This window comes from Sardina pilchardus, chromosome 7 (genome assembly GCF_963854185.1).
Source record: "Sardina pilchardus chromosome 7, fSarPil1.1, whole genome shotgun sequence".
In the NCBI taxonomy this organism is placed as follows: domain Eukaryota; kingdom Metazoa; phylum Chordata; class Actinopteri; order Clupeiformes; family Clupeidae; genus Sardina; species Sardina pilchardus.
This window is the reverse complement of record NC_085000.1, coordinates 25340302-25357051: the sequence shown is the minus strand read 5'-3', so window position 1 is coordinate 25357051 and position 16750 is coordinate 25340302. Positions and strand designations below refer to the sequence as shown.

At 41.5% G+C, this 16750-nt stretch overlaps 3 protein-coding genes across 6 annotated transcripts; 2 read left to right on the top strand and 1 right to left on the bottom strand.

The window, feature by feature from the left end:
* Positions 1 to 300: 300 nt before the first annotated feature.
* si:dkey-183p4.10 (probable serine/threonine-protein kinase kinX) lies at positions 301 to 4126 on the top strand. Of its 2 annotated transcripts, none has more exons than XM_062541500.1 (7): positions 301 to 525; positions 659 to 717; positions 874 to 2682; positions 2858 to 2927; positions 3055 to 3118; positions 3218 to 3613; positions 3854 to 4126. In XM_062541500.1, the coding sequence occupies exons 2-7, from the start codon at positions 675 to 677 to the stop codon at positions 3956 to 3958; spliced, it is 2487 nt and encodes an 828-aa protein (XP_062397484.1). In that variant the 5' UTR covers positions 301 to 525; positions 659 to 674; the 3' UTR covers positions 3959 to 4126. The 2 variants fall into 2 exon arrangements, with proteins under 2 accessions (XP_062397484.1, XP_062397483.1); XM_062541499.1 differs by having other exon boundaries at positions 3212 to 3613.
* Positions 4127 to 4703: 577 nt separating this feature from the next.
* Positions 4704 to 7753, top strand: LOC134087774 (emerin-like). Its single transcript, XM_062541498.1, has 6 exons — positions 4704 to 5066; positions 5193 to 5303; positions 5449 to 5492; positions 5586 to 5611; positions 5705 to 5746; positions 5958 to 7753. Exons 1-6 carry the CDS (start codon positions 4982 to 4984, stop codon positions 6169 to 6171), a joined length of 522 nt encoding a protein of 173 aa, XP_062397482.1. The 5' UTR covers positions 4704 to 4981; the 3' UTR covers positions 6172 to 7753.
* A 1419-nt stretch (positions 7754 to 9172) lies between these two features.
* On the bottom strand, positions 9173 to 15044 carry si:ch211-150o23.3 (uncharacterized). Of its 3 annotated transcripts, none has more exons than XM_062541494.1 (8): positions 14550 to 15044; positions 14389 to 14424; positions 13990 to 14286; positions 13583 to 13879; positions 12970 to 13284; positions 11983 to 12135; positions 11800 to 11882; positions 9173 to 11285 (listed from the first exon to the last, which is right to left on the bottom strand). In XM_062541494.1, the coding sequence occupies exons 1-7, from the start codon at positions 14785 to 14787 to the stop codon at positions 11842 to 11844; spliced, it is 1377 nt and encodes a 458-aa protein (XP_062397478.1). In that variant the 5' UTR covers positions 14788 to 15044; the 3' UTR covers positions 9173 to 11285; positions 11800 to 11841. The 3 variants fall into 3 exon arrangements, with proteins under 3 accessions (XP_062397478.1, XP_062397479.1, XP_062397480.1); XM_062541495.1 differs by having other exon boundaries at positions 11983 to 12132; XM_062541496.1 differs by lacking the exon at positions 11983 to 12135.
* Between the last annotated feature and the right edge of the window lie 1706 nt (positions 15045 to 16750).

Genomic DNA, 16750 nt, shown 5'->3' with positions numbered 1-16750 from the left:
TTCACTTTCTGTAAAAGAACAATTACTGTATATGGGCAAGCAGATATGGTTGTAAAACACCAAAAATATCTACATGATGTAACAGTTGCTAGCAGCCTGAATAGTGCAAATCAATTGTCTTTATTACATTTTATTCCAGGTTTCGAAAAATTTTGACACTTAATTGAGCCACTGCAGTTATCACTCATAGCAGCAAGGGAGCTCTATTTGTTGTTGATACAGACATAGGGGGTTTGAAAGACAGAAGACAGAGTGTGGTGCACCTGCGCTTTGTAACCACTGCCTTGATGTGAGGTCAGCAACAAAAACAAACAGAAGCACAGTACGGTATAGGCCAGTGGCGCATCATAGCCTATAGATAGTGTTACTTGTTTTACTTTTAATAGGCAATATCTGCTCATCGCTTTCTGTGGAAAGACATTCATTTTGTTTTGTCAACTAAGTTAGGACTTGGTGTCTAATTTTCAAAGAGAGAGGAGAATTCTTTGTTGTCATTTTGACAGGAAGTCAATCTAGTGCACAGAGGTAAGTTTTTTTTTAACTGAATATGAAAACATTTAACTTTTTAATGTTTAATGTTTCATTATAAGTTGAGCCTTAATGCACTGGAATTTCACTTGTATTTTGAAAACGTTCTCTTTACTGATTACTGATTTAGACAGTCTGTGCACAAAATGGAGCAGAATGTTGCTGATTTACTTACAGATGCATTCTCAGGTATGAGGTTTTTTTTTTTTTTACGTCTCATAGCTTCTGACTTATCAAGATAATAATGTCTATTCTCTGCCATTTTCATACATTTAGTGACAAAAATATAACAACAATAAAAATATATTTATTCATTTTTTTCCAACATATACCCTTCTCTGTCAGATGTGGAAATAGACTTTGAGCATCTTAACTTTGACTATGACTATGCGGAACAGTCACTTCTCACTGATAAAGCCCCAGAATCTGAGAAGAGAGATAATACCCAGGAACCGACAGGGGCACGCAGACCGAACTTGCTGCAGAGCTCAGAAAAGAACCACAACATGCACAAAAACTCAACAGGAAAGGAAACGTATGCGCAAGACACTGGCAGTGAGACAGACGAGGAGCTCAGTCATCCGGAGGATATAAAAATGTCAGACAGAAAGAAGTGCGCGTATGATTCATGTGACATATGGCAAGCTGAAGAGGATGAAACAAGAAACTGGACTGAGAGGTTATTTCCAGTTGAAGGAGCTCAAACAGGAGTTGACCACTCAAACGCGGGGGGAACAGAAAGATGCGGTAATATTCAAAATGAGGAGAGTGAAGACGGTGTGCCATTTCTGCAACTATGTAACCCTCAAAGTGTAGATGACACATGCAGTTATTCAGACTCCAATTCAGGAAGTGAGGATGCAGAGGCTACAAGACAACAACATTTGTCGGTGGACAGAGAGGCAATGAATGAACAGGGTGCACAGACTGAGGGATGGGACTTGAGGGAGTTTTCTGAGGAGGACCATGCTTGTGTTGGTGAAGACTTTGCAGAATACCCAACAGAACTGACAGACGATGATGATGATGATGATGTTGAGGGTGATGATGAAGAAGAGGATGATGACTATGAAGATGAAAGGAGAGTGAAAAGTGTTGCCAAAGCACATTTGAGCAGAATTGGGGCTGACAACACACAAGAGGGGAAGTATGTAGAAGAGGAAGAGGAAGAAGATGAGGATGAGGATGAAGATGATGTAGAAGAAGAAGAAGAAGACAAACAGCAACAACAACAACAGGAACAAACACAAGAGGAGGAAGAAGACCTTGTTGTTGAGGTGATTGATGATATACTGGAACACAGACCCATGCATGCCAAACCTAAAACAACCTCACAGACCCTGAGCGGGGACGATTCAGGTCCCCAGGATGAAGATGAGTCTGAAAGTCCCAGCATGCAGCAACATCGACATAATAACAAGCTCTCTCAAATTCAGGAAGTCTTCACTGATGAGGATACTACAGCACAGCAAGGTAGAGTTGAAAAAGAAATAATAGCCCAAGGAATTGCAGAGGAAGAGAGACATGGAGAGGGGCAGAATGTTGTCAAACTGGGCGCTGGAGTCGCTGAACTTCCATCTGACAGTGAAAATGACTTCCTTATGTATTCACATCATGTTGACCCTTGGGGAGGCTGGAGAGAAGACTTGAACAGATACATGTTCAACACAGAGCTGAACTTAGATGTCAACATCAGTGAGCTGGACGTACAGGACCCTGACTTTAACATCCCAAATATCAGAGACTGTGGAGCTGTAGCCAGGGAAGATGAAAGCCGTCTCTTAGGAAGGATAGATACCATCACACCAGAGAGAGCATGGCCATCTGAAACACTGTGGGACGAAGTCAGCCAACAGCACTGCCAACCCCTCAGGAATCCATCAGGAACTTCGAGACAGGAATTTGTTGTGGTTGAAGACGTGACGTCAGGCCATGACTTTCTCTTTGAGACCAGCTTGGATCAGGACAGTCATGTCACTGACGGGAGTTTGGGCGGATGCCTGCTGGATGAAGATACGGCACAGGAAGGCATGGAGGACAACACAAGTGACACATTTGGAGAGGAAGAGAGGAGCTGGGATCAAGAGAGGGAACGAATTGAGGCTTTCAACAGGTTTTACAATTATTCAGAGAGCAGTACTGAAGGCATAGAAGGTCAGTCATTAAAATAATCATGGGAATATTAGTCTATTTGCAGAAATTGGTACAGTAATAAGATGCTCTTGTAGTAGTCAATGGCTATGTCATCTGAATGTGATGTGGTACTTGGTACTGTGAAAAAAGAACATGTTTGTTTAAAACATGTTTACATTTGTTTTCATGCCAATAGAAAGAACACATAAAGTGCACTTCTGTTTGGAGCCCCAAATAGTTGAAGTTCTGGACTCAGAATCAGAGTAGTAAGTGCAAATTCTGACTGTAATGGAAAAATAACATACTTTGCAACATTGCATGCAAAATTCAGAATGCACTTTTGGTAATCATGAAAGCTCCAGTCATTCCCAGTCTTATATTTACTTCCTCTAGTAGTGACACAGAAGCTGACGAAGACTCCGAGGAGTATTCAGACACAGAAAACATACACGATGAGGTAGGTTGTTTTACTCCACATTGTCTTCTTTTTACATGACTAATTTGCAATACATTTGTGGGTTTTGGGAGACATGAAATTACTGTTTTCTAGGAGCAGAGTGACACTGAGGAACCGCAAGAGAATGTGTTCCCTTGTCATGATCGGGAAGAACCGTCAGAGAACGAATTCCCTCCTCAGAATCAGGAAGAACCATCAGAGAACGAGTTCCCTCCTCAGGATCATGAAGAACCGTCAGAGAATGTGTTCCCTCCTCAAGATCAAGATCAGGAAGAACAGACAGAGAATGCTCAAGACCAAGACCTGAAGTTTGAAGAGGTACAGCCCATATATGACAATCCAACAACTGATCAACTGATGAAAAAAGTGACAACTGATCAACCCATGGAAAAACAGCTGACTGACCAACCAGTGGAGGAAGAGGATGTAACGCTGCAAACATTAGACAAACAGAAGATAGTTACCCCGTCTCCAACCACATCTAAGAGGCAAAAGGTAAAGTATTCAGTTCTGCATTATTCTTTAAAATGAACACTATGACATCTTACACACAAATTAATTACACAGAGCATCTGTTTTTGTTGTCAAAAAAGTAGAAATGTTTCTGATATATTTCTTTAAAAAGTTAGCCTACTTATGATTCTCCACAACTACATTAGGTTAAATTCAGCAGTAAAACATTAATTAATTAGGTCTTACCAGTGATATAACACAAAGGGTATTTTGTTCCTACAGAGTCTTAGAATACTGAAGTCTACACTCAAGATGTGTGCCATCATTGGAACTGGACTGGTGACTTTCTGGTGGGCTACAGACCATTTGGACTGGACAATGTGGTAGTTAAAAAATAGGAAGCATTACGAGCATAATGGAATGCTTTTCATGTATGTCTGTAATTCGCTTTCTAGCATATACCTAAATGACCTCCAAGTAAGACAGATATCATAAAAAGTGTATTTTATCCTATTTCATCTTGAGCAATACAAATGTAATAAAGTTTGCTTTATAAATAAATTGTGTCGTCATAATTTGCCTTGTTCTCTTCTGCTATTAGGCTAGAGGTAATTATATTGCAAACTGAACCTGCCAATGAGTCATTTGGTAGGCATTCTGTATAGGTATTTTGTTTTTGGCATTTAAATGGGTATTCAAGGACTACACCACCATCATGTCTGAGCACAGACATGATTGGAATAATCTTGCATTTAAAACGGATGACAAAAGAATGCTGAGTGGGCATTCCTTTCACCCCTACACCAGTGGCTCTCAAACTGTGGTATGTACCACTGGTGGTATGCTGGGAGTGGTAGGCCTACTCGGGGAGTCTCCAAACTGTTTTATTTCATGAAGACAAAATAATCACTTCAAATGATATAAAAATATAAATATAATGAAAAATCATTCAGTTTAAATCTTTCTTCAAAAAACAAAACAATGCAAAACAGTATGTACAATGTGAAATATATTTAAATTGGCCTGCGCTACTTTGTTGTACTTGGAGTTCACGAGATGCTCAAGGGCCGCCTCCATGAAACGGAATTGCAGCTACCGGAAGTTGCGTCAGGGTAGTGGGCTGGCTTTCTCCAAGACAGCTGGAAGGAAGAATAACAACGTAACACTACGAAGTGCGCGCGTGTGTGAGAATTGAAATGTAAAGTTATATTGTAGCCTAATAAGTGGCATATAGTTAGTGCAACATAGCCTACTTTTCAGTAGCCTAACCATAACGAGAAATGGAAGCCTACACTAAATGTTAGCGATAGCCTACATTTCTTGGCTGTAGCATTTGTGAAGAGGAAAGAGGAAAAGTTCAACTGGAAATCTCAGCCAGTGTCGCTAAACCAAATACTGTACACCGCAGTAATGCCAGTAATACTCAGTAACAAATCAGACGATGAAATAAGGATATTATTAGACGACTACGGGATCAAACATGGGCCAGTTGTTGGTAAGTGCGTTGGTAATGGCATGAATTATCGGTCACAATATTCTATTGATAGCCTATTCCCATCCATCTAGTATACTATGCAGTAGCAAAGCTGTTGACGAACTATTTTAAATGTAAAAATGGCAGATTCAACGCGGCATTTATACGAGAAGAAGCTCAGAGATGCTATGGAAAACGAGAGAAAGGCCAGATTGAGACCCAGGCCACCCTCCGACAGGTCGCATTACAGAGAAGAGGGTAAGATAAGATCTCTCTCTCTCTCTCTCTCTCTCACACACACACTCTCACACTTACACACACACACACACACACACACACACACACACACACACACAGTAGCCTAATGTCAGAGCTCATCTCAGTGTTTCCAATTGCATTTCAGAGGAAGAGATCACTTATGAACGCCGTCGTCCTCAAATGAGTTATGTAAGTTATCACAGTCCTGCTGGTATTATAGGCTAACTGTATTTATGGAGGCTTAGTTCATTATTTAAACCTTCTGCTTTCTCTTCCTTTCAGCTCAGAGATGAAGATCTTCGTGAAAGGTAGCCTATGTTTATCTAATGGTTTATCGTGTCACTATACACAACACATTCTCCAAGTGATGTTATTATAGTGTAACTGGCTCTTTTTTTCAGACAATGGCGATACAGAGAAATGGATGATGTAGATAACTACAGGTAGGCCTGTTCACCATCCATCACTATTTTGATGTCTGTTGTCATTGATCTGAAGTCTGCACATCGGGTCTTTACTTGTAGTTTTCAGAGGCTCTAGTGCCTGGCAATTTTGAGATTAGTACATCATGGAGGCCCCTACAGTATGCAGTGAGGTGAACTTCATGTTCTCACTATGTCATTTTCTAACGCCATTCCGGTCTGATACAAACAGGATGCAAGCCACGTACCGCAACATGTCCCAGTCCGTACCAGCTGCTTCAAGGTTGGGAACGGCACCACTGGCCACTGAGGAGAAGAGCCCCTCAAGCTCCGGCATTCCACTGTGGGTGAAGTTCCTGGTGTTCCTGCTAGTAGCAGCCGTCCTCTTCTTTGTCTTCATCAACATGGAGCCAGCTGAGCAAGAACCCTTTAAAAGATTAGGTTAGCCAGGCAGGTCTGAATAATTCAGTGTTTTACATTTGGTTTATAACTAAAGTTATTGGCCTCTGTTCCGTTGCCACACAGATCCTGGAGGGTCTATGTACATAGGAATAGCCATGGCAAAGGTTGTCTCCAGCTTTGTAAATGACATACCCTTTACTGCCTTTATTTTTGCAAGGCAGTAAAGGGTATGTCTGCCTCTGCGTATGCCCAATCACACAACTGCTGATCCAATTTATTTCAAGTTTTCTGACCAGGTAGAGCAGGGGTGTCAGACTCATATTAGGCAGTGGGCTGAATTTGTTGGAGTGAGACTTTGTGGGGGGCCATCACTGTCATTATGGGTATCATTTACATCTACATCCTTCATTTAGGAGACTGCTGATTGCTGTTTGATGATACGCTCCTTCACAACACCCACTTATAAAACAAACCTGGCGTAATGTTATAGGTTTATCATGATGCAGTCATACACTGCTCTGTCTTTCTTGAAATACCCTACCTGCCATGTCAGTCGTCTTTTTCACCAGCAGAGAGAGTGTACAGTTACGCCAATGTGATATCATTTTTGGTGCAGCAAGCGTCACATTTTTCCTCAGGATGATTTGTCGTGGTAAGTTTGATCAATGTATCATGCCATTAAGATATTTCTTATTACACATAGTCGATGACAACTGGATTGTAATTTCCCCGTCCTACAGCAGCATCTAGTAGGGCCGTATGAAACCAGCTGGCAAGCTGGGTCTGCCCCGCCGGGCTGGAGCCGATACCCCTTGAGGCGAATTTATAGTGCGGGTGACAAGTGTGGATCAATACAAATGAATTGCTGCTGACAGATGTCGCGGAACTGTAGGCTTTCATGTGTCGTTTCAAATTGTGTGATGTACATGACAAGCTCTGCGACACCCCAGTAGATCAAAAATGTGTTGCTTTTACATATTTTGTTGAGCGACGCTTGTTGTCCGAACTATACATTGGCCTGAGTATAAATTCACAATATCTGTTCTCCTACATGATCATCTTGAACAGGATTCAGGGATTTAGTTTCACGAGGTGAAATGTGCTTTACATCTCTTGTTTTCATATCTTAAAATGCATAAATGTCAGAATCCCTGTCATGTCAACAGATATGTCTTCCCTAACTATTTTGTAAAGCTTTTTGTTATTTTTTTTACTAAGAGTGCATAGCACTTACTGTGATAAATCATCAGCCACTCGCACAATTAAGCACCTTACAAAATGTGATGAGCAGCATCCTCATTGAAAGAGACAAGACCGTGTGACTGTCTTGTCTATTTTTGAGTGTCTGTGAAGTTAGTTGAATGTCCTAGTGAACGTATCGAATACCTGACTGACAGTTTTATTTATATTTTCTATGTCAATGAAATTACATTGTTTTAATTTTGTAAGTGGGAATGGGACAGGCACAGTATGTTGTATAAAACAAACTATATTGCCACTACTGTGATGCACAGTAATATAAAGTAAAAGATTTCAGAGCAAATTTTCAGTTTAGCCAATTAGTTTCAAATTTGTTCAGTTTTGTTTCAATGCATAAAGTTAAATAAAATTCACAATTTGCTTTACTGTTCTGGTTCACGTTGTAATTTATGTTCTACACATGGATTTAATTTAAATTGATTGTAGAAATGTTCCTAACTTGTTAACATACTGACGGCACATGCACACAATTCATACAGGAAGGCAGACCGTTTCGTGTGTGCGTGTGTGTGTGTGAGCATGTGTGTGCAACGGAAAACTTGACACCCACTCTGCTTGTTTTGGGGTCTGGTCAGACTGGCCAGAATTGAATGACCTTTGCTTCCGAACAGGAGTGTCACTGGAGTGGGTGCGGTCTGACTCTGGGACTGTGATGGTCTCGGAGTAACTGACCCTCTCAACAACACTGGACTGAAACTTCAAGGAAAACTTGCCTATTTTGTCTCCTTTGCTGACCACTCTGTGTCTCACTCAAAAGTAGTTTGTGTTAAAGGTGCTGAATGAACCCCCCCCCCCCACACACACACACACACACACACAATCTCACTTTCTGCCCCACAGTAACCAGCCACTGGCATACTCCTTTCCAAAAGTCCTCCTTAATGCACACTTCTATCTCTCACTCATTCCTCAAGAACACTGCACTCAATGAGGACATTCTCACATTTACAGTAAAAGGCAGATTACAAGCCTTCCCTACCAGACTCAACCTCTCTATCTGGTTTCCCACAACTCAGGGTCCCTCACTGCTTGCATTACACCTCAGAGCATATCACTAAACCACTGTCACACATCCTAAATGGCTGCCATGCCTACAAATACCACGTCATGACATAGTAGTAGACCTCATAGTGAAGGACATAACAAACCATTTCGCACCCTCAGTAAGAATGTACAAATACTCTCTAGGTAAAACCGTCTAGGTTAATAATAATATAATACTTTCTTACATCTGGTTGTCAATACACCAGATGCTGTTATTTTCAATTAGGAGTCCATTGTTGTGTACATTTTGGAGGTAGACTGCACCTTTGATTCTAGCATGGAGGAGGCGGTCTACACCAAGGTAGTTAAACCACTCCTTAACACCATCTCAGAGCAAGGCTATAGGTGCATACTACTCATTTTCATATTTGGTAAACTAAGACACACACACAGGTTGGTAGTGAGAGGGCTGCAACAACTTGGGATGACCAAAAAGGAGGGCTAAACAGCTTGCAAAGTACTGTGCCATTTCTGCTATTGCTGGCAGCTGCCACATATGCTTATATTTATACCCTTAAGAACTGAGTATTGTGTTTCTTTTAAGTGATATTGTGAAGACCTGATGCCACTAGCCCACGAGTTTGAATATGTTTTGTACTGCATCCTTAATATTTGTGTCCCTGTACCATTTTATGTAGACATAAATAAATTGTTAAAGTGTGTGTGTGTGTGTGTGTGTGTGTGTGTGTGTGTGTATATGGCATTTGTCAGCAAGCAGAAGGATAGGAATTCAATGGGCAATTTTCAAATAAAGACTTTTAATGATCAAATAGTTACAACTAACAAAAAGAGATGTTCTCACTTTGTGATTGACCTCTAGTACAATCGATGGTCACTACTTTTTTATCAGTGCTAAGGGTCTCAGGTAGCTCTATTTCGCACACTGTTGGGACATTATGCATTTCACGCCAGCATCTAGGGCTCATTTAAGGGAGTTAAATAGCAGCAGTGTTACGTCTCTGATCCCACCATGTGAAGCTAGTGTTTACACTTGGGATGTCCATTTGATGGCCAGGCCCTTTGGCATTGAAATAAACTTTTTCTTATTCACAAGTACCATATTATTTCACCTGTTCGTACATCCTGTTAAGGAAATACTTTACCTCTATCCCATGAAAGATATATACTGTATTCTAAACGAACTGGAAAGGTCTAATGGAAGGTGTTTGTATGTTTGTGTTTGGCAACTGAAATGTTAACATTTCCTGCTGTTAAAAAATAATTGACTATAAACACATCTCAAATACATTCGTAAGTATCTGCGGACGCATATAAATATAAAATGACAAAAATAAACCAAGAAAAAAAGAATATACCTCTGATACAAAAGAAACACAGTTTTACAGTCAAGCATTCATATAAGATTTTGAGGGATTGTCACGCCCAAATGAACATTTGTTTCTCTACAATTCACTATCTCTGTATTAGAAGGTCTTTAAGACCCATTTGACTGCATTCTTTTACATGAGGGCAGTCCACAAGATAACCCCCAGCCTGTTCTGATGAGCCGTAAACTATGCAACTGAATGAAAAACCATTACAGAAACATCAAAACACACAAGCCGTAAACAAAGACCATTTCAGCACACACTGTACACTAACCATGCAAACTGCAAAATCGTCTCTCGAGGTATAAAGTGACAAAGAACTTTCATGAACACTGAACTGTATGTACTGTAGGTGTGTCCTTTTGGAAGGTAACCATGGAGTAGTGTGGGGGGATAGGGGATGAGCTACAATGCAACTCTTCCATCAAAGTGCTTAATGAACTTAAGATTCCACTCCTGCTACACCTCACTACGAATGCATACACAACACATCTCTAAATATTTCTTAATACTATGCAAATGTACTTCACCTGCACCTTCAAACCACAGATTTTCATCTCAATAGTTTGTAAATGCTTCCCTCTCATGTGAGGATACTGGAAAAACATTTCATAACAGTAGACTTACAGTATATGGTTGGCATCAGCAAGGCTACTGTAGGCGACAAGTACAGAACAGCTTTGGGAAAATCTCTCTCTGAGAAGATGTCTATGATTCTTAATAAATAATTCCCACATGGCAGGTACAGATATGTGTAACAAACTGCTTACTGGAAATAATATCGCTATTTCTGTACCATAACTACTTAAGATGTGTAAGATTTTGTAATTCATTACCAAAGAAAAATTAAATCTTACACCTCTGTGCCTGCACTTACATGTACAGTATATCCACGCTACAAAGTTCATGTTTTGCCACTGGTATTTCTCTTTTTTACAATGTCTGCACTGAGTTTAATTTTTTTCACGGCGACAAAACATATTCTATTTTTCAGAACTAGAGGATGAGCTGAATATAACTAGACTACGTGCTCAATACCGGGATAAGAAAAACATAGAGCTTACTGTTGGACTTCTGTGCAAATCGGTCTGATTTTATGCACTGCACTACACTGCTCTGCACTGCTTGTATTGTATTGTATTGGACTGAGCGCTGTACTCCCAAACTACATCCTAGTAGCATTTCGTACACAATTACATGATGGAGTTAGCATTATATATTTTTAAGCTCACACATTTAGCAGGGCTTTGGTGCTACACTCGCTCAAGGTAAATGGGGGCTCTGGTATTCAGACGAGACCTGTCTGAAAAGTTTACTTGAATACCTGCAAACAGGCTGACCTTCCCAGGAGTCAAACCTGCGTTGAATGGATGGATGGATTCGACATGGAAAATATGTAGTTCTCCGTAGTTTTGGTCTTTGTCTTGTCTAATCTTCTTTTGTCTTGTTCCTGAGAAAGGGTCATGAGTTGAGATGCATCCATAGTCTTCTGTGGGCTGGTTCTCATGTGACTCCTCACTTCAGTTCTACAAAGAGTACAAAGTCAAAAGTCACACAATCCACTCTTACTTCACACCCCATTATTCATTATTCTCTCCAGGACAGTGGTTCTTAAAGTGGGGTCCGGGGACCCCTTGTGGTCTGTGACCCATAGCCAAGGAGGAGTCCGCGAAATAATTAGCTTGAAATGATAAAGTTAACATTTTAAAAAGATGGTGCCCCATTAAAAAGCAAATTGTGTCTAATTTGATCCTACATAAACTTGGGATAGTGGACCCGGCCACAACTTCAGAGAACAGGAATGGTTAACTGTTATGGTTATACAGTAAGGGGGTCCTCGGAAAATGTTATCCCCCAAAAGGGGTCCTTGGAACCGAAACATTGAGAAACCCTGCTCTAGGACAACTAACACCTCAGGACATCTTTCAGATCAGTGTCATTTACACTTCAGAGTACACTGCACTGTGATGTGCAAGCACTAAAAGGAAAAGTGTATAGTATAAAGTACATACTGTGTATAGAGTTATACACAATCTTTACCTTTTCTGTTTTCGTTTGGTTCGGTTCTGTTTCGTTGTCCTATTATTTTATAGTTGTCAGTGCGATGTATGTATTGTCTACACCTGTAGAACAAAAGGTATGTCAATGTCAAGTGGTTTCACACACATTGCACACACACACAAACACACGCACATGCACATGCACACACACACACATACTTACAAGTTCTGCTCTCTCTTTCTAATTCTGTAAGTTTCCTCTTTCTCTTGGAGAGTATTCTGAACACAATCAGGATGATAAAGGTGGCCACGACGAAAGTCAATCCTGACACCAGCAAACTGATCATCACAGGACTCATGGCCAGATCTGTGTCTGCTAGCACACACAAACACACACACACACACACACACACACACACACACACTTCAGTTCAGTAGGAAAGTACATGCATATAATTGCTGATTGTGATGCTATTATCAACACCAGCAGTAATACCAACAGCAGGGATCGGAAACCTATGGGCATGACAGGTATGCAGGAGCAGCATGCTGCAGGTGACACATTGTGCAAAGACAACACTAAAGCACTTTTCCTCTGTCACACGCACAGTATTTGTTTACCCAGCAAATAACAATGTCCACAGACAAGGTAGAGTATGTTGCATGATTTTATGAAACTATGAGGTATTGCAACATTAAACAAGTCAAATTTGAAGTCTCTTATGTCTCATTTCATCGAACTACAGATCCACTACCTGATCTGCTAAACTTACATCTGTGGATATTGCCGATATGAGGGCCGCAAAGCGAAAGCAGAAGTGCCGCTCACCATGTTACGCGTTGATGAACGACTGAAATGATTTTGGAAACATTATTTTAAGGTACAAAAACTCTTTAGAGAAAGTGTAAAAAATACACATCAAATTACTATACGGCTTCCCTGACCTACAAAATTGTCCATTTTATCAATGGGGGATGTTAGGATTTAGTCTACATTGTTCCGTAGGAGATAAAATGCAGGTATGCAAACTGCTCATTGATTATGCACTATGTTTTCTTTCTGCATCGTAGGAGGTTGCAGAAAATCCATTGCGAAAATTCCCTCGGGCATCGCATCTCGACTCAAATTATGTCCCCCTACACAGCCAGTCACGCTGCCAAGACTACGACACACCACATTACCATTCACAGCGCGATACCCTCACCTCACCTCTGACTGAGATGGGGAGAGGCTGACTCTCCCGGGAGGCCAGCATACGCTTGCCCATCTGGACTCTGTACTGGCAGCAGTAGTAGCCCTCGTTCTGGGTGTGCGCGTTGCTGAAGGTGAAGGTCACGGCGGGGGCGAGAGCGGGCAGAGAGTGGCGCACGGTGCCGTTGGGACGGATCAGCCGCAGCTGGAAGGAGCCGCCCGGGTACAGGGGATGGGTGGAGCAGGTGACGCTGAAGCTCTCTCCCTTGAACACCCAGCCGGAGGGAGCCTCCATGGACGTGTTGTACCAGATCTGCGGCCGGTTAAGCTCCACTGATGGAGAGATAGAGAGAGAGAGAGAGGTAGAGAGAGAGAGAGAGAGAGAGAGAGAGACAGAGAGAGAGAGATAGAAAGGTAGAAAACAACAAATACATCATGCACTCAAATGCATTCAACCAACTTCAACTATTCATATGGGAAAATGTGCCTTTGCCTCATTTTCATTAAACAAATAGCACCCACAGCACCAAAAAAACCCCACTCTTGTGTGCTTAAAAAAGACACTCTTAGGTGCATACAGTGTTTAACATGAACTACTAAACAGCCAGACCCACACACAGTGGATACACACCTACTGCAATGTCAATGTAGTTACTGTGGTACATGCGCTTGGGAGGGTGCGAGCTCCTCCGGTCACTGTTGACACAGCTATACGTGCCCTGGTGTGCGACCTCCACATCCGTAAGGGTCAGCTCCATTCTCCGCTGTCCATTGTCAGCCCTTTGAGTCACAAGAGGAGTTTCAACGCCCTTCTTGTACAGGTGGAAGTTTAGGAACTTCGGTCCACTTGGGGCCGTGCAGCTAAAATGAATGGCCTCACCGACTTGGAAGGCAGTGAAGGGGGACAGAATGGACAGTACAGGCTTCCCTGGTTGAGAGAAATGAAGTCTAAAGTCAATTTTTGAAAGCATCTTACTGTAAGTGATTTGCATAGGAACGGCACTGTTCTAGCTCTACTACAGACTTTATTATTATTACCTGAGCAGTCCATCATGGCTTCTTCAAGGATGCTACAGTTCCTGTTGGAATGCGAGCAGTGCGTCAGGTCGGGCACTTCACCTGTGCAACTGACATGGTTCAGCCACACGGCTCTGCTGGGGCTGAATTTGAAGCCGCTGGGCAGGGAGGCCAACCAGCAACCCACTTCCCTGCACACTGTCCGGGTATCGCTCATGTCCCAACCACGATTACAAACGGTCACCCACTGTCCTGCGTGATTGATCTCCACCCTGCCTCGACACTCATGACCATCTCCGATTACTTTTGTGACCAGGTCTGAAAAATTAAACAGCACTAATCTGAGCCTATGTTCACATGAAGGGAAAAAAACTAATATCACCTTGAAACATTGTAGTCGTTATTAGTAATGCATCTCACCTAAAGCTTCAACGTTCACATATACGATACTGCAACCTACAGAACAATAAATTTAAGGTTAGACCATCGCATAATAAAGAAACACCTAGCACATCTCAATGTATCGCCCTAACATGGCCACACATTAACAGTATTGTATCAGAAAAAAAACATTTCCAGACCTAGTGTTGAAAGAACAAGGGCAATCCTCGCTATCGGTGATGGTATTTTTGCAGATTCCATGACTCCAAAGGACGTGATGAATGAACTCCAGGTCTCTCTGTGATCCCTCACTTGTTCACAAGTTGTCCGATGAAAGACAAACAATTGTTTGTCATTTACAGGATCAAAAAACACTTGTATATCAACAGCTAAGATTGCTCGGCATTGCTTACTCTCGATACGTGGTCGTACAACCATGTTTAGTCATATGTGACATTAGTAGTGTTCGACTGCTCGTCATGGTCAGTCCTGATGATGCTGCTGAGATTCATAATGTCACAGGGAATTGCGGGAATGTCAGAGGATACTGCGTCAAATTTCAAAATGTCATCAGCAAGGTTAAAGTCACTTCGGCGTAACCTTCTGAATAGGGTAAGGTACTATATCAGCAGTTTTGTGGTAAGCTTCTGCCTATTGTTGCTTCCCAAACTATGACAACAAATGACAAATGAAGCAGAAAGCATAGAAAATATGCTTTGCGTCTTCCTCTATTCCTTCTTCGTTGATTTCTGTTGGCGGGTTACTTACGCCTGCAAAGCGCATACCGCCACCTACTGGACAAAATAATCGATCGTGTAAGTATGATAGACAGCTGGGGACGTCTACATCAGAGCCCTGTAGCCAGTCTTTGTGGTAAGTACTAGGCCCACCATCGACTGCACAAAAATAGGAAAGTTTCTTGTTAGTGTTGTCAGGATGCTGTACGGTTGGTCATTGTAGACGAGTAATGTTTCTTCTCCTCCTTACTCCTATCATATCATAGCCTAGCCTATACCCTTTATTAAAAGGCCATAATGCTCTTTCTTGTCCTAACTCTGTGTAGCAGCCAAGTAAACCACGAGCAATCTCACTTCACCTGTGTCTTTCTGCACGAGATATCATGTAGCCTAGCTTACTATTTGTCATGCCCTATGCTTAGCCTACTGATTATTGATGGGTCATCCCTAGCAAATAGTGCCATTTGAGGGTTGTAACCGTGCATAGAAAAATGTCAAATTATCATTGACTTTATCATTTTACCTGATGAAGGAAATGTTAACCTATGAGAAACATACATTGGGCCAACTCAGGATGGCATGACGTCGGATATGTTTTCATCTCTATGCTTTGAAAGGACAGATGATATAATACATTTTTTAAGAGCTTGAATGTCCCTCACTTAGACCTGCTGTATTTTAAGAATGTTTTAATAAACACAAACAAAATACACACTCTGTTTTAAGAGAAAATGGTCTCTCTCAGTAGTCTGGCTATCACCATCCTCTCATAGCACTACTTCAGACAATCGCACTCACTCATGCACTTATTCACTTATTTATGCACTTATTAGACCCACTGATGCACTTATTGTATTCTTTATTGTTGTTTGAAATGCTCTTAAAAAAACTAATTGTTTTTTTCCATGTTGTAAGTCGCTTTGGTTAAAAAGCGTCAGCCAAATGAAATGTAATGTAATGTAATGTAATGTATCACCATACTAATCTTTGAAGATTGAACAGTCTGGGGAGCCTGCGCTTTATTTCTACTGCACAAGAGGTGTGATCAATGGGCATAGTTCAAATGACTGTGCGCTTTTGGATAGTCCCTCAACCAATCAGACCAACGAAGATGTGGACAGGAAGCAGGCGAGATATATGAAGGTATCCAGCCTGAGCTGCGGGGCTAACTCAGCCTACTCTCTCAATCCAGGCTAAAATAACTTGTTGTGCGTCTGTTTTGTAGGTTAAAGGTAATTCAGGAGGCAATCCCAGATCCTGTCAACGGGATTGAGTGGCTGGATTGGAATAATTAGCAGCTTTGAAAAATTGATTTACAGTCAGTGGTGATTGCCTCTCTGTCTGGATTTGCCACCTTTACTCACAGAGGGAAAGCCTGCTGCCAGACAGCTTGTGTTGTTGCACTTTCCTTTGGCCTGCATTGCCCTTTGGCTGTTCACTCCTTCCTTAACAGAAATCATATTAATGTTGAATAATTAACCATGGCTATTGCACTAGTTGGTAGGCTATAAGCTGTTATATGATAAAGTCCAACATTTCCTGTTTTTCCATCAGGACCAGAAATGTAAAGCAATCCAGTATCCTATAAACCACTAGGGTCACTAAGCCTTTCCTCCTTTTGGGGCTAACTGTAGAAGAGATTGCCATTAAACTGTCAGACCAGT